General features: G+C 46.7%; 1 protein-coding gene and 1 long non-coding RNA gene across 2 annotated transcripts; one reads left to right on the top strand and one right to left on the bottom strand.

The window, feature by feature from the left end:
- Positions 1–1,243: 1,243 nt before the first annotated feature.
- FAM89A (family with sequence similarity 89 member A) lies at positions 1,244–21,333 on the bottom strand. The gene is made up of 2 exons (XM_008524807.2): positions 21,012–21,333; positions 1,244–4,062 (listed from the first exon to the last, which is right to left on the bottom strand). The coding sequence occupies exons 1-2, from the start codon at positions 21,294–21,296 to the stop codon at positions 3,799–3,801; spliced, it is 549 nt and encodes a 182-aa protein (XP_008523029.2). The 5' UTR covers positions 21,297–21,333; the 3' UTR covers positions 1,244–3,798.
- A 103-nt stretch (positions 21,334–21,436) lies between these two features.
- Positions 21,437–24,275, top strand: LOC139075051 (uncharacterized). Its single transcript, XR_011525079.1, has 2 exons — positions 21,437–22,789; positions 23,686–24,275. It is a non-coding gene; the product is annotated as an uncharacterized lncRNA (long non-coding RNA).
- Positions 24,276–24,626: the final 351 nt, after the last annotated feature.

Genomic DNA, 24,626 nt, shown 5'->3' with positions numbered 1-24,626 from the left:
CTTCAGGGAGTCAGGGGAACCAGGTAGGAAAATGGGTATCTAGGCACTTGTTCTCGGCTGACCAGTGGCCAGAGAAGTGAGGTGGAAAAGTAACGCATTCTTACCAGTGTTTAGACCAAAGGCATCAGGCAGGCTGTGGACACTTTTTCCAAAGCCTACGCTAGTGGTTGGGAGGCCCATATGCTCCCAGAGCATTTTCATCCATGAAACTATGATTCAGCAGGTGTCTGCCGTTCTCAGGTGTAAACTCCACCATAACATAAGCTCTACCACTCCCATACAGAATGGACTCAGATGCATCTCTCCAAACTGAAAGTACAATCTTTCATGAAGACAGGAAGACTGGATGTGCTTGGGTTTTTACAATCAGTAAGTTCTCTTCGGGCAGAAAGATGAAATTGAACTGCCAGCTCACCTACAGTGAAAAGCGATGTTGGTTGCTGTTGAGCCTCTCCGCCACACATACATTTGGCCTATGTTTATAATCACATGCTCTGAAAGAAATTAGGCCCGTGCATGTAGAAATCAGACCAAGATCCAGTAGAAAACACTACACAATAAATCATTAAGTAAGAAAGCAGTGTGATGTGAGATGAAGGGGCTGTATCAGATAATCTCCTTAGATTTCACATGATCCCAGCACCTGCTTGTGCCTTAGACGTAGACAGAGCATAAACTGCATCTGAGAATGACAGCTCTGCTCTTATTTAGCCATGATCTTACGCAAAGCACTTAACCTGGGTTTTAATTATAAAAATGATGTGTTTTGTGAAAGCACACAACATTATAAATGAAAGTTTTTGGAGACTTTGTTTATGCCACTCCATCTGCCTTCTCACTCTTTCCCTCTTGAACTTATTCGCCCCTCAAAGCCAGCTCAGATGTTATCTCAGCCAACCCCAAGAATTTGTTGAGTCTCTTTCTAGACCTCAGTGGTCCAAGGACTTCCCCAACTGCAATACTTAACCGCAGGCATTAGGCTATTTGTGGAAGAGCTGCATTTGCCAGAGGCTTCTCATGTTATTCATCTTGTGTTCTCGGTGCCTAGCTCAACGTGACCCACAAAACTGCTAATAAACGTTAGTTGAATGAATGACATCACTCTAAGTTATAGATAAATGAAAGCAAGGAGTCAGGTTGGTTTTGGTTAACTATGAATTCCACTAGGGACATAAGAGGAACGGCATCATTTGTGAATTGCAAGACAAATTACCAACAATTCTGGGTTCATTGCACATACACCTTAGGAAGATAAAAGTGCTTTTATTTAACCACTATGTACGCTGCCTTACACAGATTACAGTTTCTTCAGCTTTATCAGCTGAAGTTGGACTGTCTTACCACCTACCAGGCACTCTGTTAGCCACTGAGTAGCAAGAGTCGCACTTTGAACTTCCAAGGTCATGATTTACTCCAGGCAGCAATACAGGACCCCAGCTCAATTTATTTTCTAGTCATCTGCAGAACTGTAAGGAGGGTGTATTAGAAAACATTTTACGGTTTGGGAAATGTTAACATTCCTTGCGAGGTTGTGTTTTCAACAGTACATGACGATTGGAGTAAGACAAAGTTTGGGGTGATTTATATACATTTCAGGAGTATTAGAAACTGCAGTGGTTTATGCATATATGCCAATTCACCACACGAGTGAGGAATGTTAGCTCTTCCCAACAGTAAGGGAGAGGCCCCTTGCTTGCCTTGATTCATTCCACTTCTAACTCTGATAGACTATCCCGCAATGATGAGATAAGAGCCCAGAAACTCAAAGACACTATGCATTGTCACAGTCCCAGCAGAGCCCAGAGGCAGCAGCGCCAGGGAAGCTCGCATTCCAAACGAGGGGGCTTCCCCGAGCCCGAGCCAGCCCTGCAAGCTTTGCTCCTGGCTATTCTTGGCCCATTCCAAGAGGACTGGGTGTCCTGACTACTGCCTGGGGCAGGCCAGTCTCTTCTTTAGTGCTGCAAGGAGATGCCACAGCCTCTCAGAGCAGCAGTGTTGGCACTGGGCTGACATGAAGCAGTGCTTCCTGAACTCTGTGCAAAAGGATCATCACTGGGGGCATCTTGTGAAGATGCCAGGCCTGATTCAGTAGGTCCAGGTGGGGTATGAGATTCTGCATCTCTAACATGTTCCTGGTGACGCCTGCTCCATGGACCACATTTGAACAGTAGATCTCAACTAGATCTGCATTGTATCACCATACGGATGCCCAAGCCTCACTCCTTACTAATTACATCAGAGTGAGGGTGGGGGCGTCCTGAGCCAGGCTCACTATTGTTCTAAAGGCTCCCCAAGTGATTCTAATGTGGTCAGGGTTGAGAACAGCTGACCTAGGGTACAACTCACTGTTATGCAGGGGCCAGCCTCAAAGGAAGACGCTCCTGTAGATTACCAGACTTCACCTGGTCTGTCACTGCCAATTGTCTTGTCCCCACTGAACAGTTATGTCACCCACTGAAGGCAATCCCTCATTTTAACTACTCCTCTCAACACAGGAAATGAGCACAAACGCTCTTCCTTCTCTGTACCTCACCCCGGTTCCCGACACAGGGTCGTGTACATAACAGGTTGTCAACATGTTGGTTCATGAGGATGAGTTTTACTTCCTCTCTCTGACCCACAAGAGGTGCTAATAAGCAACTATCACACCAAAAGAAAGAAGAGCAAGGAGTCTGAAGTATTCAAAGACCAGCAACACTGAGACCTAACTGTCCATGGTGGTCTGCTGTGGAGAAAACAGTTCCAAGAATAAGCCAAAAGAAGAATAAAGCTTCTTTCAAATTCTTAATAGCAAGAAAACAAACTGTAATGTTCTTTCAGTATTTGAGTGGATTCAATACATTCAAGTTATGAAAGTGGATGACTCCGAATTCAGACCAAAATAATACACAACTACAGAGAGTTTGGCATTTTATCCTTATTTTTAACCTACACAGTATAAAGTATTCATAAAGTACTTTAATAAATATATTAAGGCTTAAGGTGATCACTGTTTTGAATGGAGGAGTTTGCTTTCTAACATACCAGTGTACATTCAGAATCTTTAAAAACAAAAACGTTGCCATCTTACAGAGAATTATACAAAACACCAGCTTGCCCCAGTTTTTTTTTTCCCCACTCAACAAATCTTTGTATTATCTTCCTTCCTCCTCTATCTGATGGACAAAGAATGATATAAATTTTTTTGACAGCTTAAGAGAATGTAGTTGATTGGTGTGACCTGAAATGTTGACTTTTCCAGTAAAAAGCTTTCACGGAGTCACCTGGACAGTTAGGAATGTAGCTTAGGAACAAATAAAACTCAACCAAGAGGCTTAAAAGCTCATGAAACAGCCAGAAAGGCCACAGAATGTATGGAGGAAGGGGAGAAGGGGAAAGTTAGTTGTGACACATTGCAAGCTGGAGGCAAAGCCTACAACAAAGAAGGTGTGAGATCACCTACGATCCAGAAGGAAGGAACTAGCTCAAAACTGTCTCGCACAAAATACCCAAAAAGGTCTTCTCCAGAACCCCCCTTGTTCTATTCTCATTAGGAATCCTCAGCAGGAGTCCTCAGTTCCAGGGTGTCAAAGACAATGCTGAGCACCCCTAGATCGCCTGAGCAGAAACTCCAGCCATCAGAACAGACTGCCGCCATGTGTCCACGGACATCTGCCTGCCTACAAAGTAAACTGGCAGCACTCATCCCACATGCCTGAGGACCACCCACAGTGGAGGCCAGAGGAGCTTTCTTGCAAGAGGAGAAGCAACTGTTGACGGTGTGTCCGGCAGTAACAGTCGCCTCCCTCCTGAGATGCTTTAGAGGGACTCCAGAATCCAGTCGCTGCCGGAGAGGGGGGAGACGGGCAGTGACAGGTCCCTCGGAGGGCCGCGTTCCCTCCCATCGTGGAGGGAGTTCTGCTCCTGGAAATATTCCTCCTCTTCATCGAAGAAGCCGTTCTCCAGAGCATAATTGCAGTCTGGGCTGGATGCTGCCTGGCACGCTCCCTTATACTCCTGAATGGACTCGTAGAGGCTGTACAGTTGGCAGAGCAAGGACATGTCCAGCTGTCGGAGGCCAACCTTGAGGGAAGGGGTGGGAGGTAAAAACAAGAAGTCAGCACTTGAGTTTAATTTTAGTTGAACACTTAGCCAGCAATCTGCCCGTGCCAGCACATTCTTTCCAGACAGCGAACGACTCAGAGCATCACTTGAATGCTCTGGATTTCCAGTTTTGAGAAAACCTTAATTATGTGATGCCCACACCTCAGACATTACTCAGTGTGTCAGGAAGGATCACACCTGCAGAGCAGCGGGCCCCAGCCTGCGGGATTCACTCTGGCCTCCGGCACGCCCTGCCAAGCAGAAGCACTGCACACTCTGGTAGCCCAGCTGGTTTCACTTTGGACACCAAGATACAAGTGTGTCATTTCCTCTTGCTCCGATCAGATTCAGAGAAGACCTACAGGTGCCTCCCCCTACTACTAGAGTCATTCTCAACTCCCTGGGGCAACAGAGTCCCCTTGCCAGTGACAGTGGCTCACCTGGTCAATGTCACACGCTGGCCCCCTGGAGCACCTGCCCTCTGACCAGCTCAGCCTCCAGGCTCTCAAGAGAAGTGGTCAGACTCCCTCTCCTCCAGACGGAGTCAGTCTCACCCTGAATTGGTTGTGGGATCACTCCCCAGAGCGACTGAATAAGCCCAAGGGGCCTCTTACAGATCCTCCTGGAAACTATTTTCACAAGGGATGACAGAACAAAGAACATTTAAAAGTCACAGATTTGTTTATCTTCAAGTTCCTCCCTTCCCTACTGCCCATCAGAGGGAAAAGCACACAGTCAGGACAGGAAACGCACCATTTCCATCAATCCTCAAGAGAGAAGGGTTAATCCACTGGGAAATGCAACCCAGACCAGAGGATCTTACACTGGGGAATCTTGGGGATCACCTGGGGATCTTGTCAACCACACGGATTCTGAGTCAGTAGGTCTGAGTGGCGCCTAGCAATGCTGCTGGGCGTCAGGCCTCACTCAGTTGCGAGGCGAGAAACTAAACAACATGCCAGGAGACCTGCCTTTTGCCTCTCGGCCCTTGAGCAAGTTATTTATCATCTCTATGCCTCGGTTCATGACAAAAATAAATTCTCTTATGGGGCAATGGGGAGTATTAAATATCAATCTATTTAAAAAAACAGTAATTGAATGCCTCCTGTGTCCCAAGCACCGGACTACAGCACTAACAACACAGGGAAACTGCACATAGAAAAACAAAGTGTTAGAGGATTTACAGTCTTTACAATTACCCAGCAAAGAGATTTTCCACACAAGACGGTCTTTCACACAAGGGAATCTGGGCCGAGAAAGAAGTGTTCATCTTGTGACAAGACTGGGTGTTAAATTCCAGGTTATTCTTCACACCCTTCAATCAGTCTAAATCGTCAGACACCAGCTATCTCGTCACTATGGCTGAAGAGACCATAAACATGCAACCAGGTCACATCTGCTTAGCATATTTTGCTCAAGGAAGGTTTCCAGACAGAGAGGCGAGTTCTGTTGTTTCCGTAGTGATTCCCCATTATTCTAGAATTCCTTCTACCCTAGAACTCCTCAAAGAAGGTTTTCTTAGGAAGAGACCTCACCAGAAGTCATGGCCTCCAGGCCCAGCTCTGCCACTTTCAATGGCTTTCTTGAGGCCCCTGCCCGCAACCTGCCTATAAAATGAGGGATTTAAATTGGATAATCCATAGCTAGCTCAAACACTTTGTGACTTTATGCCATAAACCATCGCTGCTTTGTCTGAAATGAATGGCAGGTGCCTACAAGAGACAGTTTCCTGAGCTGTTCCGAGAGGGCAGACCTAGCTCCACGGCATTCTACTCTGAAAAGTACAGCCTGAATAGGGCAGCCGTCGACAAACCAAGAGATGCCCAGGTTGCCACATGCCACTTCCTGGGGTCAGACGCCATCACCCCTTTTCCTGATTAGAGTTTGTGTGTGTGCATGCACATGTGTGTGCGTCAGAAAGAAAAGTGAGTCTCTGACATTTGTGTTTTAAAAATACCCAGACGATTCTGATGTCCAGTTCCAGTGAAGAACCAGTGTTCTTGATACGAATGCCTGTCTTTCATGGGCCACTTATGTTTATTCTCCTGTGAGCACTGAATTTCAGGCCAGCCAGACGGAAGAGCATAGAATAAAGAGTGCAGGCTCTGGAGCCTGCCTGCCTGGGTTCAAACTCAGGCTCTGCCATCCACTAGCTGTGGGACCATGAACAAATCATTCAGTCCTAAAAAGAGCGACAGCTGCTGCTATCATTGTTATTGTCATTATTCTTTCCCACTCTGCTAGCCTGCAGACTCTCACCGTGGGAAAGAATGGCAGGGCAGCACCCTGTGTGCCACCATGTTCCTCCCGCCCCCATGCCCTCCTGAATGCTGAGCAAGGACCACCTGGCCTCTCTGGTAGAGGCTGCCAGGGCAGTCAAGCAAGATGGAGATTATCAGCAAACCGGCCTCCTGAGGAGCAGGGTGGTAAGTGTAGACTCTCAAATAGGAAAGGACCTCGATGTATTACTTCAAACCCCAAAAAGGAGGATCTTCCAAACCAGTTTGTTCATTTCAAACATACATAATTATTCTTTACACAAAGGCAAAATCTCCCAGCCCGTTAGGTTCTAGAGATCTTGATGCTAGGTACATACAAACAAATCTGATTTCTCTCTTTCTTAATCATCTTTTAAATAGTTGAAGGTAATTTTCACTCCCCCACCGTTATCCCCTGAAAAAGAAACTATTTGTCTTCTCCAAGCTAATATCCTCAGGTTCTTCAACAATCTGTGATGACGTTCCGATCTCTAAACCACCCAGTCCTTTCCCCTGGACTTGCTCTGATGTTCTAAGACTCCTCTGCAGTATCCAGATGTGAATCCAATAACCAAGTCACAAGATTCTGACTCGGCTAATTCAAACGTACCTATCTTTTCTAGAATTAATATAAAGAATATAAACTTGAATAAAGGAAGTCACACCCTCCCAGAGTCACACCCTTATTTGCTCAAAAAGTCATAGAAAAGGTTCTTCTGGAATCCTGGAAGTACTTCTACTGAGTCACTGATACTAGCAGATCACTTGGGGGATCCCAAGACCCTATTTCCCACCTCCGGAATGAATAATGGAAAAAGGAGTAGCAGGGAACGACATGCTATTGGAATGCGTCTGCCTTTCACCTTCCTGGGCTGGCTGGAGGTGGCCACAGGTGGAAGCAGCAGCCTGGGCTCCACGGCTCCACGACCCCCACCAGGTTTCAGAGGCTCTGACAGCCCACCATCCCACGTTACCCTGAAACCCAGGCTTTTCTTCTTAGGTGTTATTTCCTAGGTATTCCAGGCCTACCTAGGATACACACCAGGCAAGAAAGTGGATTGTGTTCCAGACCTTTCTGCATTGCAACAGCCGGATGACTCACAAAGTGCCTTGTCATCGGGCGGAACACTGGCCTAGAAACTAAGGTCTGACCCACCTAGGAACACAGCACAGTCCTGGACACACCTACTACACAGATGCCAAGCGTTTAGCCTAATTTAACCGGGCTTTACACACACACACACGTGCATGCACACGCCTACACACATCCCAGCTTCTCAACACCTTCTTTTTTTATTAAAACATAATTCATTTATAATATCCTATTAGTTTCAGGTGTACATCATAGCGATGTGATTATAAACATTACAAAATGATCATGATAAGTCTAGTTACCATCTGTCACCATATAAAATGATCACAATATTAATGAGTATATTCCCAATGCTGTGCTTGCTTGTTTTATAACTGGAAGTTTGTCCCTGTTAATCCCCTTCACATATTTCGCCGGTCCCCCACCCTCCCTACTCTGGTAACCACCAGTTTGTTTCCTCTAGCTATGAGTCTGTTTCTGTTTTATTCTGTTTGGTATCTTCTACATCTAAGTAAAATCATACAGTATTTATCTTTCTCTGTCTGACTTATTTCAGCTAGCAGAATACCCTCTAGATCCATCCATGGTGTTGCAATCAATGCCTTCTTCTTCAGGCACTAAACTTCCTCGGACTGACCAGAAATCCTCCAAATTAGCGAGGAGGACATGAGGTAAACCAACAAACCTGACTTCGCAGCCAGGACGCCTCTCCCTCAGCTGGGGTTGTTTCAACACTTTCACTAGAATTTTCGAGAGGCGAATTGAACATCCCTGGGCAGTGTTCCATAATCTGTGTGGATCTATTCTCCCCTACCTGCAACTCATGCAACGGTCAGGTTGAGGCCGCTTCACCCCGAGTCCCCACCTGTCCCCACAGCATCTGCTAAAGCCTCCTTGCCTGCCTGGTCCAACGCCAGCTTCTCCTCTACTCTTTAGACTTTGACTGGCTCAGCCCCAGTGTCCCTCACTTTGCCCTCGCCTTCTCTGCCTGTCGAAGGCATTTATTATTCTCTACCTTACAAGTATGCATATGGTCTTCTTTCTCCCAACGTAGGACAAGCCCATAATGCAGTGGCCAATCTCCCTGTTGATCCCTCAGCACCCAGCACAGAGCCTTGCAGAGCAGGCACTCGGATATTGGCTGACTCCGTGAAAATGCCGCACTGTAGAGACCTCAGACGCCCTGCCAGAGAACACCTGGCTGCAGAAGCAGCCTGGCAGTGAGGCCTTGCTGGGTTCAGCAGGCCCCTTGCTACACCCTGGAGGCAGCTGCCGAGGCGACAGGACTGAACAGGCAGCCTTTTGTGCCCAGCGCACCCCAAGGTGCCCCCGAGGAAAGCCTCAGACCACACGGTTCTCGCCATGTCATCAAAAAGACACCTCTTGCCTAACAGGAGCAGATGACACAAAACCAATCTTTCTCCCTGTTGTTCGTTAGAGTCGAGCATCTGCAGCTGGGAGAGGCTCATGACTGCCAGCCCCGGAAACAGTCTCTCAGCATACGGGTCTGAGGGTCTGGGGATGTGGGAAGGGAAGAGAAGGACCATCCAAGAGAACTAAATGGAGAGTTTGTTTCAGGCCATGATGAAATCACCCACGAACAAGAAATTACCCGTGAACAAGGACTTCCTGTCCTTCCAGAAAAAAAAGTGGGGAGGGGGAGGGACACGCCCTCAGCAAGCCCGCTAACCCCCACTGTCCCCATTCTAGAAGGCCCGGAAGCCTGTCATCTTGGTGATGTGTTCCCCACATGTCCCTGAAGGACTGCTGATCTACTAAATCACAGCTGGATTGAGAAATACAGCTCTTTTGAAAGCACACTTAGAATTCAAATAGGCTCATTTAAAAAAAAGCATAGAATTCTAAGACCCTGTAATTTGTAGTCCCTTATTCTAGACGCTCAAGACAATTAAGAACTATCAACTAGTTTCCATTGCTTTAAACTGCTAAAGCGATTCCTTCCTTTCTCTGTTCTGGCTTCCTGCTTCCTTCCTGATCCTTTTCTTCTCTTTTCCCAGGCACAGAGGCCCCCTGCACACACAGGTGGCTCACCAATCCACAACATCAACAATGGGGCCAAACAATCCTGAACCGCCCTCAAAACTGTTTCAAAAATTCACAGTACTAGGGGTGGGGGTGAGGACGGGGGCAGGGAGGGTGGGCCTGGCCCCCGTCACCGAGTGGTTAAGTTCTCGCGCTCCAGCTGCGGCAGCACAGTGTTTCACCGGTTCGAATCCTGGGTGCGGACGTGGCACTGCTCATCAAGCCATGCTGAGGCAGCATCCCACATGCCCCAACTAGAAGGGCCCACAACTAAGAATATACAACTGTGTACCGGGGGGCTTTGGGGAGAAAAAGGAAAAAATAAAATCTTTAAAAAAAAAATTCACAGTAGGACGACCATGTGAATACACCTCCAACAGGGTGGTGGTTTCCAGCTGGGTTTTGGGTCCCTAAGTCTCGAAATATCCTTGGAGGGTGCTGTGGGGGAGGGAGTTCTTCCTGACTTTAAAAAAATTACAATAGAAACATTACCATTAGGATACAAGGCTTAGAAGATGAAAGGAATCTTTGAAGGGAAATTGTTGATTTCAAACAGAGCATCATGAAAAACTTTAGGATATTTTTCAGAAACAAAAAATTGTGTTTAAAAAAAATAGTCTGTTTTATTTGAGAAACTCAAAGTCGGGGTAATTCATCAGGGCGTTTGAGAGACTTAAACAAAAGCAACTTCTTCCCAAATACAACAATGAGTTGAAAACCAAACAAACATAAAAGGAAATGATCTTATTTGTGCCTGGCTCCACAATGGGGCCCGTCTGTGGGTGGAGCCGGGGAGGAAGCAGGTCAGGGGGCTGGGATGGGTTAGTCTCAGGGGGTCATAATGAGATCGACTCTGAAATGAGCCCCCGCCCCCTGCAACTCCTCAACACGATGAAAAATATCCCACCTTCCACGGGGCAGGGCATGCACAGATCCGAAGCTGAACTATAGAATCAGGAACTATCGCATGAGGGCTCCCGAAACAGCGACAGATGCAGAAAAAGTTTGTTGCATGAAATTTTAGATGGAAACAGAATGGGTGATAGGAACTTGGTTTAAAAAATGATGGTATACATAAATAAAATTATGGTATACAATAAAAACTAGGCAGTCATTTAAAAGAATGAGCAGTTCTGTATATACTAAAGTGGAAGAGCGACCAACATTCATGATTAAGCACAGAAGTTCAAGCGACAGAACAGCATGTTTAGTACATCTCACTTCACACATGTACATGCACACACATGTGCAAGCTTTTAACTGGAAGGGAAAATATCTGTTAGCAGAATTTATTTCTGGAAAGTGCGACTGGGTATTTACAGCCTTCTGTACTGCTTAATTTTTTTTCCCAACAAGTATGTCACTCAATTTTAGAAACTAGTAATAATAAAAAGTATAGAATGGATGCACACTGCTGTTGGGACTGGCTGCTTCTAAAATCCTTCTGGAGAACTAGTTGGCATTGTCTTACCAAAAGCCTTAAAATAGCACATAACTTTTAACCAGCTAACTAGTTTGTTTCTGGGGATTGCGTGCAGAGAAGAAAATCTCATCTCAACTGTATCCAAGTATGTAATGCTCATCTTTGTTCTGTGAGGTAGGTGTAATTAACACAGCCAGTGGCAGAGCCCCAGGGAGCTGCAACCAGGGCCGAGGACTCCACCATTGGTGCTCTGACCAGTGGACTGTACAGCCTACGCAGACAATACTGGAAGGAAGATGCCACAATGTCAGCTGTGGTACAGCAAGCTGCTGAGATCACGGGTGATTTATATTTTTGGCTTTACTGGACTTTCTAGATTTTCTACTATGAATACGTATTAACTTACAAACAGAGAACTTTCAAAGTTATTTTTTTTAAAACATAGTGAATGAGTAAGCTTATACAGACGGCTTAGAAATTTATTGTAGACAAGAGGTGGTGAATGCCCCAAATCTAATCAAGGTGTCTCGTATGTATCCACAGGCCTGGAATGTAATACAGCAAGCAGTGACCTAATGGATCGTAACCTGGTTTCTGAAGAAAGGATGTGTTGACAGAAGGACGCTGACCTGGAAACTGTTTAGAAAAGGAAAACCAAAGAGAGAGAGTACATCAGTGTTGCTCTAGAGGAAAGGAGCTATTAACTGGGCTGCCTAAGCCTGACAGAAACACCCCTGCAGGACCTTGACGCTCCCTGAGGGCTGCAACTGTGTGCTCTCTAAGCAAGCAAGCAAGCTTCCATTCACCAAGTGGTTGTCTACACTACACTCTCCTCCCCTGAGCGGAAACGCATTTGTGCTATCTGGTCAGTTTCATCTCCTGTTACTGCTTTAGACTCACCAGGCTGAGCCCAGACTCTGAAGTGCCATGGTGATTCAGAGACAGAAAATACACAGGTTGCAGGATTGCGCCCCCAGATTAGGCCTGCCCCACCTCTACACTTTCCCATAAGTTCCTCTGCTAGGTCGGGCAGTTTGAGTTGAGTTTTCTGCTTAACTCATAGGGATATTCTTGTTTATCGCTAACCTAAACTAATGTTAATACCAATTAAGCTTATTTCCTCTTGTTCTGTCCTAGGCAGAGATAAAGAAAAGCAATCGACCATTTTCTTTAAGAAGCGTCTTTGCACATTCTTTCACTTTTTTCCGACTATAAAAATATTCTGATTGTATTAAAGATTCAATGGTTCATAATTATATGAACCAGTCTTCCCTAACACCATGTTCTAAAGCAGCAATCTTCAAATGTTTTGGTCTTGGGACCCCTTTACACTCTTAAAAATTACTGAGGGTCCCAAAGAGCTCTTGTTTACGTGGGTTATACCTATTGATATTTACCTTATTAGAAATTAAAACTGAGAAATTTTAGTATTTATTAATCCATTTAGAAATAATAATATACCCACTACATGTGAACATAAATAACATTTTTATCAACAATAACATTTGTACTCTTTTTAATGTCTGGCTTATCTGCTTCTGCATTTGATCCTTTGAGACATGGTGTCTTGGCTGGAGTAAATGAAGAAAATCTGGCCTCACACAGATACGTAATTGGGAAAGAAAAGAGTATTTTAATAGCCTTCCAGATATTGTAGATATTCTTCTTTGACACTACCCTTTAGTTGACTGCAGTGTGGAATCTGAAGCTACGCAATGAACTTTTCATACTCTTACATTAAAATCCATCAGTCTTGCACTTTGAATGGATCTTCAAACCATGCATGATTTTGCAACATCAAACATCAGTTATATGAAAAACGTGGAAGACTGATTCACTGCATTATGCAGATCTTCCAAACGTGGATATACTTCCCTAGGTAATACTCAAAAAAACACTTTTGTCAATATGACCACCACATAATTACGGACCTCCAAAAGGATGTGGGGGACTCCTTGACGTCCCCAGACCACACTTTAAGAACCACTGTTCTAAAGATACCCACTTTTAGCAGTTTAATGTATATCCCTTAAGACACTATGCATTCGAGTTTGTTTTTTAGCTACCACTGGTATCCAGGACCCCCCATGGATCCCAAATCAGTCGATGCTCAAGCCCCTTACATAAAATAGAATAGTATTTTCATAGAACCTACATAATCCTTCCCATGTACTTCAAATCATCTCTAGATTATTTATAATACCCAATACAATGTAAATGCTGTATAAATAGTTGTTACACTGTTTTGTTTAGGGAATAAGGACAAGAAAAAAAGTCTGCATGTTCAGCACAGACGCAACCATCGTAGGCCTTTTGATTGGCAGTTGGTTGAAACTGCAGAAGAGGAACCCGAGGATACAGAGGGCCGACTGTACTGTTCGTAATTTACTCTTTCACACTGTGAACATCTCTGTCTATATATATAGTTATCACATTCTTTTCAACAATGGTACAGCATTCTATTGCTCTTATAAATACTATTATATAGCCCTACAATACATATCCATGTTACTGACATGGATGTAATGTAATTTACATGTTTGTTATTTACTTGTGTAACTATTTCTATAGGATAAACTTATAATAATGAAATTGCAAGGGAGAGGGTGACAAGCATGCTTTCCTTCTAATGCCTCCCCAATCCTGAGGCTGCAAACAGGAGACCACTTATCAAGAATTTGTATCCAAGGCCTAAAAATTCATTGTCCAAGATGGTGAAATGCTGACACGGACACAGCTGACGTTGAAAAAGCAGGTAGGACTAGAGGTAAAAACACAACTTACTAATGACATGTTGGAACTCAACACACATTTGAAGGTTAGCTTGTGCTTTGTCATTTTCTTGAGGGATAGTCAATGAATTGAAATTCCTTCTCTGCAAGAATAGATGCAGTTAAGGAAGAAAATCTGAAGCTAAAATCAGAAAACCAAGTTCTTGGACAATATATAGAAAACACTATCATCATCTAGCACTTTTCAGACAACTGACATAAGAAGCAAAAGAAAGTGTTTGGTGTCTATTCTATTTTATGGGGTTTATTTCTCCAAACGTTCACCATCACTATGACCATTCTTTTACATCTTTGCTAGTCCTTTAGGTAAAACAGGATACCTTGTTGTTTAAATTTGCGTATCTGTTATAAGGGACATTAAACACCTCACAGTCACTCTTTCACTGCGTTTATCTCCAATTCTAAGTACAGTCAACAACCTAAGAATACACCCAACACCCTCTTCCCATGTTCTCTATTCTCCGCATGTATTCCAGTCATCTTCCTTAGCCCAGCCTCTCCAGGCTGGAACCGGCCTGGTGTCTGACAGAGGTTACCCCTCCCCCAGAGAGTACTGGTCAGAGGACGGAGACCCTCCTCTATCCCCTGCCCCACCCCTCCCCTCCCATCAAGGACAGCACCTCCTCCCCAAATCCTTGAAGACAGGATTCTCATACCTGCAAAACTAGGCCAGACTTGGCTCTTAGGGTTAATCAAGGAACAGAAAGTACTCGCAAAAACTGAAAAGGCCACATCTTAACGAATGTCCACAGAACCATAAGGAAGGCTGAGTTTTTCCATCTCCAAAGTTCCTGAGGGAGAATGACCGTCTCTGTGTAAGGTGTCTGAGGGGGAACAAGCTACAGGAAAAGAGCAACCTTTAAGCCTGTCTACTTATCAGGTGGAAAGATCTGGAGCATGCGGGCAGAGAACAAGGTGACTAGGAGGCCGGGGTCCTGGAGAATGACGTTGAGCAAGAGGGGCAAATATCTGACCAGCCAGTCTCAGGGCAGGTTTCCTCTTCATGGAGTCTGTGGCCTGTCTGTAGGGTTTCCTACACAGGTCGTGAAAAATTGAGCTTTTCAAACTGAGGTCTGAAGTCTCCGCGGAGTTTAGGCAGCCATCCCAGGAGCGAAACCACAAAGCTTCCAACTGCCGCTCGATGGGAATGAACTGCATGAGGGCCCTGGTCCTCTCCTCAAGCTCTCTCTGAACATCCTTGCCTACCTGGCCTTTAAGATCTATAGCAACGCCGGACCAGGGCCTGGAGCACAGGACAGCCCTGATGTCTGCGAGACGCAGAAACACCTGGGCACTTGCTCGTTTGAGGTCCTCGGTCAATGAAGAGGGGTCCAAAGCACCAACAACTGGGGCACTTTTACCTTCACATTTAACAGACAAATGCCTTTAACCAAAAGGGGGGACCAAAGCGAAAGGTTGCGCCATTTGTAAGATTCTTATGATTTAGGAAAAATATTAATTTATAGCCTCTATAATAAAGTTGAAAGTGGTATGAAAAAATATCTTTCGATTCTTTACATCTTTAAGTTTTGGGACTGTAAGTATAAGCTCACTTAGAGATAACATCAAAGATGGATGGATGAAACCAGGCCAATGACCCCACAGCCTGCCCTTACTGCCCCACCCCCATCCCACAGAAACACATGTGCTTTCATGTACACAAACTGTTATTTATACTTTTTTAATTTTTGCTTTCATTGGGTAGCTACTGAGAATGGGGACCAGTACTATATGAGGTAATCATGGCCTAAAAACTTTAAGAACTATTGTAGACAGCCAAATTTTTGATGGACTGAGTCAAGAATAGCATACTTGCACGATTCTTCCTTTTCTCCTTCCAATTCTTTGCATTAAGTGGATTTACAATAACCAGGCATGGCTGTGCAAGTGTCCTCAGGGTCACCAAGCACATTGCAACAGGCGGTCCCTGCACTTGTGCCCACATTATTTTATGACAGAGCAAACTTCTTCTGTAGGCACAATAAAGACCCACAGAGGGATGCAGGGGAAAGAATTATACTGCTACAGCCAAAAGGATCCTTTATGGCATTTAATTCTCATTTTCCCCATAGGGGATCTATAGTCTAAACTCATGAAATGGCTTGCCTAGATCATATCACATAATTTAATAACAGAATTCAAGCTCTTGATGCCTGGTTCATCAGCTTCCCAACTCTTCAAGAGCTTGTTACAAGTGAAGATTCTCGTTTAAAGTGTAAAGCATGTGAAAAGTGTAGGTATAGGAAGGGGCCCAGGAATCTGCATTTTAGCAAGCAGTCTGGGGGACTCTGGGGCTAGTGGTCCATCCTTTGAGGAACACCACGATAAACCATGCTGGTGGGAAGACCAGTGAAAATACAAAGACAGCAGTAAAGCCCATAGGACATTCCCAGTATCCTCTGATCAGCGTCAATCAAGAACGCTGCACTAGAAGCCAATGCTCTTATTCCCGATGGCACGTTTCACAGGCCTGACTCGAGACTGGACCTTACCATAAACTCTTTTAAAGAGTAAAAACTCCTGTCTAAGACTCTGGTTTCACATGTACGATGAGGACTAGATTCCTCTGGGATGTGGGCCACTCAAGCTAACGCACATCTCCTCGAGTACAGGTCACTGGACAAGCTCATGATGCATTTGGTTGCGGTCTCCACAAAAACGCGGGAAAGATAAGTGTTGCTGGTCTCAGAAATCAAACTTTTTTTCTCCGATTAAATTCTTCACCCACACAAACCATTGCAGTTCAGGGACTCAAAAGTTCTGTGTTGATGACTTTCCGCTCGTGCACAGGTGGGTGACCAAAATAACTGTTTGATAGTTTGAAGAAAAAATGAGGCAGATAGGCTCGAAGTCAAAGCTATTACAACCTGCTGCTGCTGACTGGAGAAGGAGAGCCCAGGAGTCCCCAGGGCCAGTGCCCCTCAAAGATCTCCTGCCCCAGGTTGGAGGCTCTTTCTATCTCCACACTTTACTGCGACTCCTTTGGATATCTAAGCTCGAGGAGCTGACCTCACAGAGCTGCTGGGCAGGACAGTCTCTATAGAAATCTGTGCCAGGGGACCCAGTTGACACTGAGAGTCAAGGGTCTCCTTCAACCACACGCAAGGATTTGAAACACCAACCGAGATCTAGTGAGCGAAGCTAGCCTGCCAGCCTAGCAGATAAAACTATTCCAAACTGTGGGGCCCTTGAGGGCAAAGTATTTTCATACAGAAAGAGGTCTGTGGTAGACATCTAGTATTTTGATGTCCAGTAGCCCCCCGTTCTGATTCTGCAAACTGTCCTTTCTTTGGGGAATCCTCAGCCCCCCAGCCCATCCAGATGGTCACACCAGCTTAGTAAAATACCGTCCTGCCCTCGGTCACTACTAGCTGGCCCAGGCTGGCCAGGCTACCCAAGCAGGGCACATTGGCATCCTTCCACACAGTATTTACAAACTGGAACTAAGAAGCATGGCTAAAATTGAAAGTGTGGACACTCTTAGCAGCCACATTCCAAAATGTAAGAAAGAAAGAAAACAGCAGGGGAAGGGGAAGAATATAGTGGACTTCCTGGGCGCCCCATCAGCTGGTTTCTAGTCTGTCTCCGTATCCATCCAACCAGAGAACAAGATTCTCCTTTTGCAAGAGCTAGTTCCGCATGAGTTTCTATTATTACTGCGGAGTCTTTGCTCACGAAAAATGAGAAGTGCTCTAAACTACGGCAATTACACTGCTGTAAAGATGCCCACATCTACCAGATTGTATAAGCTCCTAACATCTACGTCATTCCTATTCATCCTTGTATCCTCCACAGCACTTTATACCTAACACACACCTGGTAAACATCTGTTGAATGTGATCTTAAAATATTCTCTGATGTTTAAAAAAAACCCAACAAACTCAGCTTCTTGTTTTACAGGACGTTTTTCTGGTCTACAGAGCAACAACCATCTGTGTGACCCTCACAGCTTTCCAAATGGGCCCACTGGGGGAGGGGAACAGTACAGAATCTCACAAAGGAGGGGTTACTAGAACAGGAAGTGCTGAAACTTGGAGTGGAAACGATGACTCTCAGACCAGAGCAGGGCGTCACCAATCATGGGACAGAACCCTCTGCTCACACAGGCTCCCCCTGCCCTCATGTGCCCTGGCCACCAGCTTCCGCAGGTTCCACCCTCACCAGCCTTCAATCAGTTATCTCCAGGTCAAAATCTCTTTTCCAGCCTGCAGCTCCACATTCTGAAATGTTTAACATACCCTTCCACTGATGTAAGGCAAACCACCTTCCTCTCTAAAGCAGACACTCCTCCTGACTCCCCCATTGCTACGACGAACCCCACTTTCCAATGATGGATTATCAAGATTACTACTGCCATAAAAGGCATACTCTGCAGTTGCTGAGGACATCATAGTACATATTGACCCAGAAAATGTTTGCAATACGTGCCCCCCCAAAAGCAAACCGGAAGGTATAATGTGATCCGTGAATGTGCGGGTGTATGTGTGCGCACACACACAGGCAGTATAATGCAGTGGATAAACACATCTGGTTGAGTTTGTCACCTTAAGGGAGTTACTTAAATTCTGAATGATTTTTAAACAATATAAAATAGACTTTATCTCGCGGACAGTATCTATCTCACAGAGAATTGAAAAGGACTAAATAAGATGATAGATGGAAAGCATTTACATTGTGCCTACACAGGAAATATCCCAAAATACTAAGTGATGATCTCTAGGTGCTAGGACTGTGAGTAATTTTTAAATGTTTTGCTTAGCTGCACTTCCCATAAAAAAGCTTAAGTCATCTCTGATTCCTTCTCATCACCTTCCCCAACTCTAATATTTAATCAGCAATTCCTGCAGATTCTGCTCCGGTGAAGTCTCTCCTACTTGATTCTTGTCTCACACTCACGGGGGCCCACCCTGCTAGAGGTGCTCACTTCTTCCGTGCCTGCCTCCAGCATCTCCTACATCCAGCTCTCCCTCCTACACCCGGCCATCAGATTAATTCCTCGGAGGCCAGCCCTGTGCCATTCTCCTGCTTAAACCTTCCTTTGCTACTTGAGGCTTTCTGCAACCCGCTTAGCCCACCTCCCCAGCCCCTCGCCCTCCAGTTTGCAGTGTACACTCCCCACGCTACTGAACTGGAGCAGAGTTCCGCTTTGCCCCTCTCCTGACACCCTTTTCCCTTGTTGAAATCCTGTTGTCTTCTGAGGCCTCCACACTACTGCTGCTGGAAGTCAGCCCTCTTTCTGTGCGTGCACAGGACTTTTAAAAAGAGGGATTAATCCCATTCTGCCATGACTTCTAGTTATATCCCTTGACAAAGGTTTGACCTCAGTTCTTCGAATTCAATAGATCAACACAAACTATTCTGCAGATAACTCAGGCAAGAACTCCCCGTTCTTATCTTGCAAGGCCCTGCAGTGGGAGCCTTAGAGTGAGGCCTTAGGTTGGACCCCACTGCCTCAGGTTAGCAAATCTCTTAAAAAGCCAAAAGACCACAGTATGTTTAAAGACCTTGTGACATTTCTTAAAAGGGACTTTTCAAGGCCTGTAGCCATGTCTTAACTTTATCACAGCTAAATATCAGACAGACCAAAGATGGCTGTTTATTTTCCTTGGGCTTCAAATAGTTAGGCTTAGAGAAAGCTCTGGACAAAGGCATAATTATAAGGTTGTGGCTTGTACTTCAGTCGCACCAGGAGGGACCTGGAAAAATACTTTGGGGAATGGCATGTTGACTCCCAAGCCACCACTGCAAGACTCCAGAGCATGTTTATAAACCAGAGAGAGCCTCAAGACAGGAGTGGCCCTGAGGTTTTCCTGTCTCTGTTCCAGCATGGAACGTAACCCGAGATGAGTCTTCCTATTTCACCATCTTATTTATGCTACATCCAATTTCAGACTGTAAACATACTGGATGTAGATTTATCTAATTAAAATGCTGCTCACCAGCCGTGCAATGCTGGTGTCGATTAATGTTTATTAATAAATAAAAATGGCTGGCTTGGAATTTAAGTCATTCTCTAAGAAGCTTAGAAAAGCTTTTCAGAGAGAATTGGAAATCACTTCAATGCCAGCTACGGAGCGTGAGACAATATCTAACTGATTAAAAAGTGTTAAGGCTGCTTTTCTAGATTTAATTAAGTCTTAGTTTTCAGAACAGATAAGCTCCTGAGGATAAAAGGATGCATAAATTGAATTTTTCTAAACAATCTCTTAATGCACTAGATGCATATTTAAAGGATTCCTATGATAAATTTTTTGGCAAATTTATTCTTGGGGAAAAAAACAGCTTTCACATAATAGATTTCCTTAATAAAGTATCTATCTGCACTAGGAGAGGGAAAGAGCTGCACCAAGTGAAAGGAATGAGCAGATTCTAAAAAGAAACGGGGTGTGTGTGAGGGGTGTGATCAGGGGTCAGCAAGAGGGTTAGAAAGGAGGAAGTTTTCTGTTCTCTTCTAGCCGGGCCTAAGCCTGGTGGAGAAAGCTCATTGTCACCTAAATCCCCACCCTTGCCCTGCTTTTGGCGTCACCTGAATCGTGTGTCCTGGTCCACAAACACCTAACGTACTTCCCAAGGACTGAGAAAAACTAAGTCCCATTGTTTGGAGCTCAGACACAACCCGAAGAACCCACACGGGCTTCACCCAAACAGGGAGGGCACCACCTCCCTATCCCTCTCAAGCCGGTTCGAGGAATCAGCTCTACCGCGCCGAGGGGTTCAGGGTAAGCGCTGGCTTTCACGGCCATCTGTGGGCCGGAGCCATCCCGCCGTAATCGGATTCTGCACGCGCCGCCGAGGACGCGGGGGAGGAGGGCCAGGGCTGTTCCAATCTGCTGTCTACACGCGCGCAGACAAAAAGCTGTCCTCTGCAGGGTAGGAAAAAACAATCGCACACAGCTCTTCACCCCTCGGGCGCAGTGAAAGCCTTTCCCAAACCGGGGAGATCCGTTCCACTCCGGAGAGGGGTAACAAAGCCGCCCCCGCCCCGAGGCCGGGCGCGAACCCCACGCCGCGCCTCCCGCCTCCCAGGTCTCTGAGCCAACGAGGGCCGGACTAGGGGCGCCCGGTCTCAGAAAACTGCCTTTTGAGAGTGAGGACCCTCCCGGGCGAGGGTCCCATCGTGGGCATACGGAGGACAAGTAAAAGAGGGTAGTTGAGAGGGCAGTGCCCCTCTTTCGGAGCCGGCGCCCGGGCAAAAGAACCAGAAAGGGGCGGGTGGGCGCGGAGACTTGCAGAGCAGAGCGCGGGGCCCGGCGAACTTTCCCGGGACTGCGAGCCCGGACGGGAAGAGCCCCCCAGCCCGGCCCGCGGAGCCCCCTTACCATCTCCTTGCGGAGCAGAGCCAGCGCGGCGTCCAGGTTGGGAGGCTTGGCGGGCAGCGCCGCGGCCCGAGCCCCGCCGCCGCCCGCGCCCCCGCGGCTCAGCTCGTCCTGGATGCGCGACTTCTGCGCATACAGCCGCTCCAGGTGCCGCCAGCCCCCCGACGCGCCGCCGCCCGACGCCGAGTGCAGGAGCCCGCTCAGGCTCTTGGGCAGCGGGGGCAGCCCCTCCACCCGGAGACCCCGAACCGCGCCCGCCGTCCCCGGCGCAGCCCCGGCCCCGCTCATCGTTGCCGGCCCGGCCACGCGCCCGCCCGCCGCCGCCGCCCCGGCCCAAGGCTCCCCCGGCCCGCCCCCTTCCCGGCGGCGCCCCGCCCACTTCCCGCCCCGCCGCCCCGCCCCCGCCCCGGGCCCCGCCCCCTCCCTGCGTCCCGGCCCGCGCCCCCTCCCCCCTGGCGCCCCTGCTCCCCTCCAGCCCCGCCCACTTGCCCCCTCCCCCCCATCCATCCACTCCCTGGCCCACCCCCGCGGCCTGGCTCTCGCCTAACCTCGCCCCCTATGTCCCCGCGCCCTGCCCGCCGCCCCCGGCTCGCTTCCAGCCTCTGTCGGGACTTCCCCTCACCTGCCCGCGCTCCTCGAGGGACGGAGCCCTGTCCCGGCGGTCCCACTCCGGGGAAGGGGGGGCTTGTCGACCAACCCCCCAAGCTGCTCGTAATTGACGAGAGGGGCCCACTTCCCGTGCGACCAGAGGAGGCCGGCTGGTGCTGGGGGTGGAGGTACAGAGGCTCCCGCTCTGGCCGGTCAAGACCTCGGAGAGAAGGTCGGGCAGTGCTGGCGACCCTGTCCACAGTCACTGTCCCCGGAGATCAGAACCTCACCGGCGGGGTGCGGGCTGACCAACGGGGAGGAGGCCGGGCTCTGGCCACAGGACCCCCAGCTCTCCCCGAGGGCGGAATCCAGACCGCCTCCCGTTAAGTATAACTGGCCGCCGCGAGGGCTGGGACGTCCAGACCCCGGCGACTCGCTCATTCCCTGCAGGGCGCGCTGGCCTTCGCTGTAAATGGCAGTGTCCAGCCGTCCCAACAACAGCCGAGAAGAGCCAGGTCCACTTTGGGAACTTCAAAATGCGAACAAAAGTGTCTTTCCGCCTGACCGTGAACACAAGAGTGATTTTCAATGGAAATGTTAGGAAAGTAGAGAAAAGGATTACATCTTGGCAACTGTCCATCAACTCTGAGGTAAAAATAAACACGACTCACACCTCAGAGAGGGAGAGAAAAGAGAGAAACAGGCTCTGTCCCTTCTCGGAGGAATAAAAATGACAGACGATCATAACCGCATTAGAGACTGAAGAGGTGAGGAAGTAAGGACTGATTTGCAGACACAACCCCACCGCAGATTAAAAACCAATGCAGTGTATACGGAGTGGATAACTTTGATGTCCACCGAGTCTTGGTTTTAATTGTGGAAGAGATTTAAGTGTTCTAAATACATTCAATAGGATCATAGTTATAAACTCTTCGGAGCACTTCAGACATCCGACATGAAAGAGCTCTGCATTTTGGGGGCTTTTTCCCCTTTAATCTACCACCCCAATGAGCCCACCCCAAGTCTCTGATGGACCCTTACAACTGGGTGAGACTGACATGCAGCAGCCCCAGCACAGGCAGTGTGATTTGAGGGCATGCCGAAGGCTTTCCACCACACCAACGGCCCAGAATTTTCCACCTCATCACTGTGCCTCCTTCCAGTAATTACCTAGTCACATTTCCAGATTTCAGGTATTCCTTCATTTGCCTATTTAAACAGTGCGTGTCTTCGGGAGAGTTACAGATATACTTGTGTGGGTGTAAGGGCGAGGAGGGGATGGGAAGCATTTTGATCTATCATCCACACCCTGGCATGATTTCCCTTAATTTCAGGTGTCATGTTGCTGTCTGACCTGCAGTACCCAGCAGAAACCGCTGAAATTAGGTGATAGAAGATTTGGTTATGTGATGATGCAAAGAGAGGAGAAAGAATTCCAGAGCATCAGGACACTGAAATCATGTTAAAGCACATAGTTGAGAGGAGTGTGGATGACAAGAAGGGAGGAGAGTTACGGCCAGCTAGATAGCAGCACAAGGCTTCCGGTGCCAGGACAAGAGACAGCTTGGATAATGCCAGCCCCACAATTTTAAAGGCCAGCTCTGTGTTCTGGTATATACTCAGTGGAGTGAACATGTTGAAATAGTCCCCTTTATATCAACAAATAACACCCCAGTGTAAATAGAAATTTCTACAGAATTTCTGTGGCACTGATTAAGACTATCTGTATAAATCTGAAACATAATTGTGCAAGAGCCCACCAAATATTTTGACAGCCATGGGCAATGTCAGCCAGTGCCTGCTTATTCAAAGGCTAATAGTAGGTACGTTTTAAGATTCATGCTTATAGCAGGAATGAAGTAATAGATAATTTCTGGAAAAAAAATATATTTGCCTTATTTCAGGTCTTAAACATCAATCTTCTGACGTCAAACCAGCATGAGGCCCAGCCACCTCCTGTGCAGCTAAATCAGTCTTCTTGTTCTTTTCTCTTTGTTTGGTTTGGTTTTGTTGTTCCTGGGCTCTTGGAACTCAAAAAGCACAGACTTCTAATCCAGTGCTCTATTCATTAACCCACACCTCTTCTTAGACTTCGTAGGTCAAGGTCGGGAACCTGGGCCTCGGAGCACAGACCTCAAAGTTGCCGACGTCAGATGACACTCGGTGGACCTCGATCTCGCTCTCCCAGTCTTCAGCCAGAAGCGCACTGTGAACTCATTGTGAACTTGCAAGGACTCACCAAGAAGCATTCTCATCTCCCTCCGTCCTGTCCTTCCGCTAATCCAGCCACTTCTTCATCCTCAGCTCTAATCGCTACCCACTTGGCATGTGCTTTCTGGAATGTCGAAGTCTTTTTGTGTTTTTTTAGTATTTCTAAAAGTTTAATAACTTAGATTGTTGATAGAATAGAAAGAACCTGAAAAACACATTGAAAGTCCGATTGAGCTTTCTTTTCAAAGCTTATGACCTTAAATTCTGCTAAGCTTAAAGTTTATCTTCTTGTCCACAGTAGCCATTTTTCACTTGTTGCAGGACCTAAAATTAGAATACTTTGAGAGTGATTGTGCAATGTATTTGGCCTAAATTTTAGCAAATGTATTTATTTCAAGATGTAATTTCTTGTGTTTCTATCATTTCTAAAATAAGTTGTAAATTAAAAAGTGCACAAAGCCTTTTGAAGATCTCTGTATGCAACTGTGTATGCACACAAATGGGGCTAAGAACTTAGCATGTAATCCTAGATTCTTTTTTTTTTAAAGATTGGCACCTGAGCTAAAAACTGTTGCCAATCTTCGTTTTTTTTCCTGCTTTTTCTCCCCAAATCCCCCCAGTACATAGTTGCATATTTTAGTTGTGGGTCCTTCTAGTTGTGGCATGTGGGACGCCACCTCAGCATGGCCTGATGAGTGGTGCCATGTCCGCGCCCAGGATCCGAACTGGTGAAACCCTGGGCTGCCGAAGCAGAGTGCATGAACTTAACCACTTGGCCATGGGGCCGGCCCCCATAGATTCTTTTATATAGTTTTTAAA

Source organism: Equus przewalskii, chromosome 1 (assembly GCF_037783145.1).
Source record: "Equus przewalskii isolate Varuska chromosome 1, EquPr2, whole genome shotgun sequence".
NCBI lineage: Eukaryota > Metazoa > Chordata > Mammalia > Perissodactyla > Equidae > Equus > Equus przewalskii.
The sequence above is the reverse complement of the archived record's forward strand: the minus strand, read 5'-3'. Positions and strand labels throughout refer to the sequence as shown.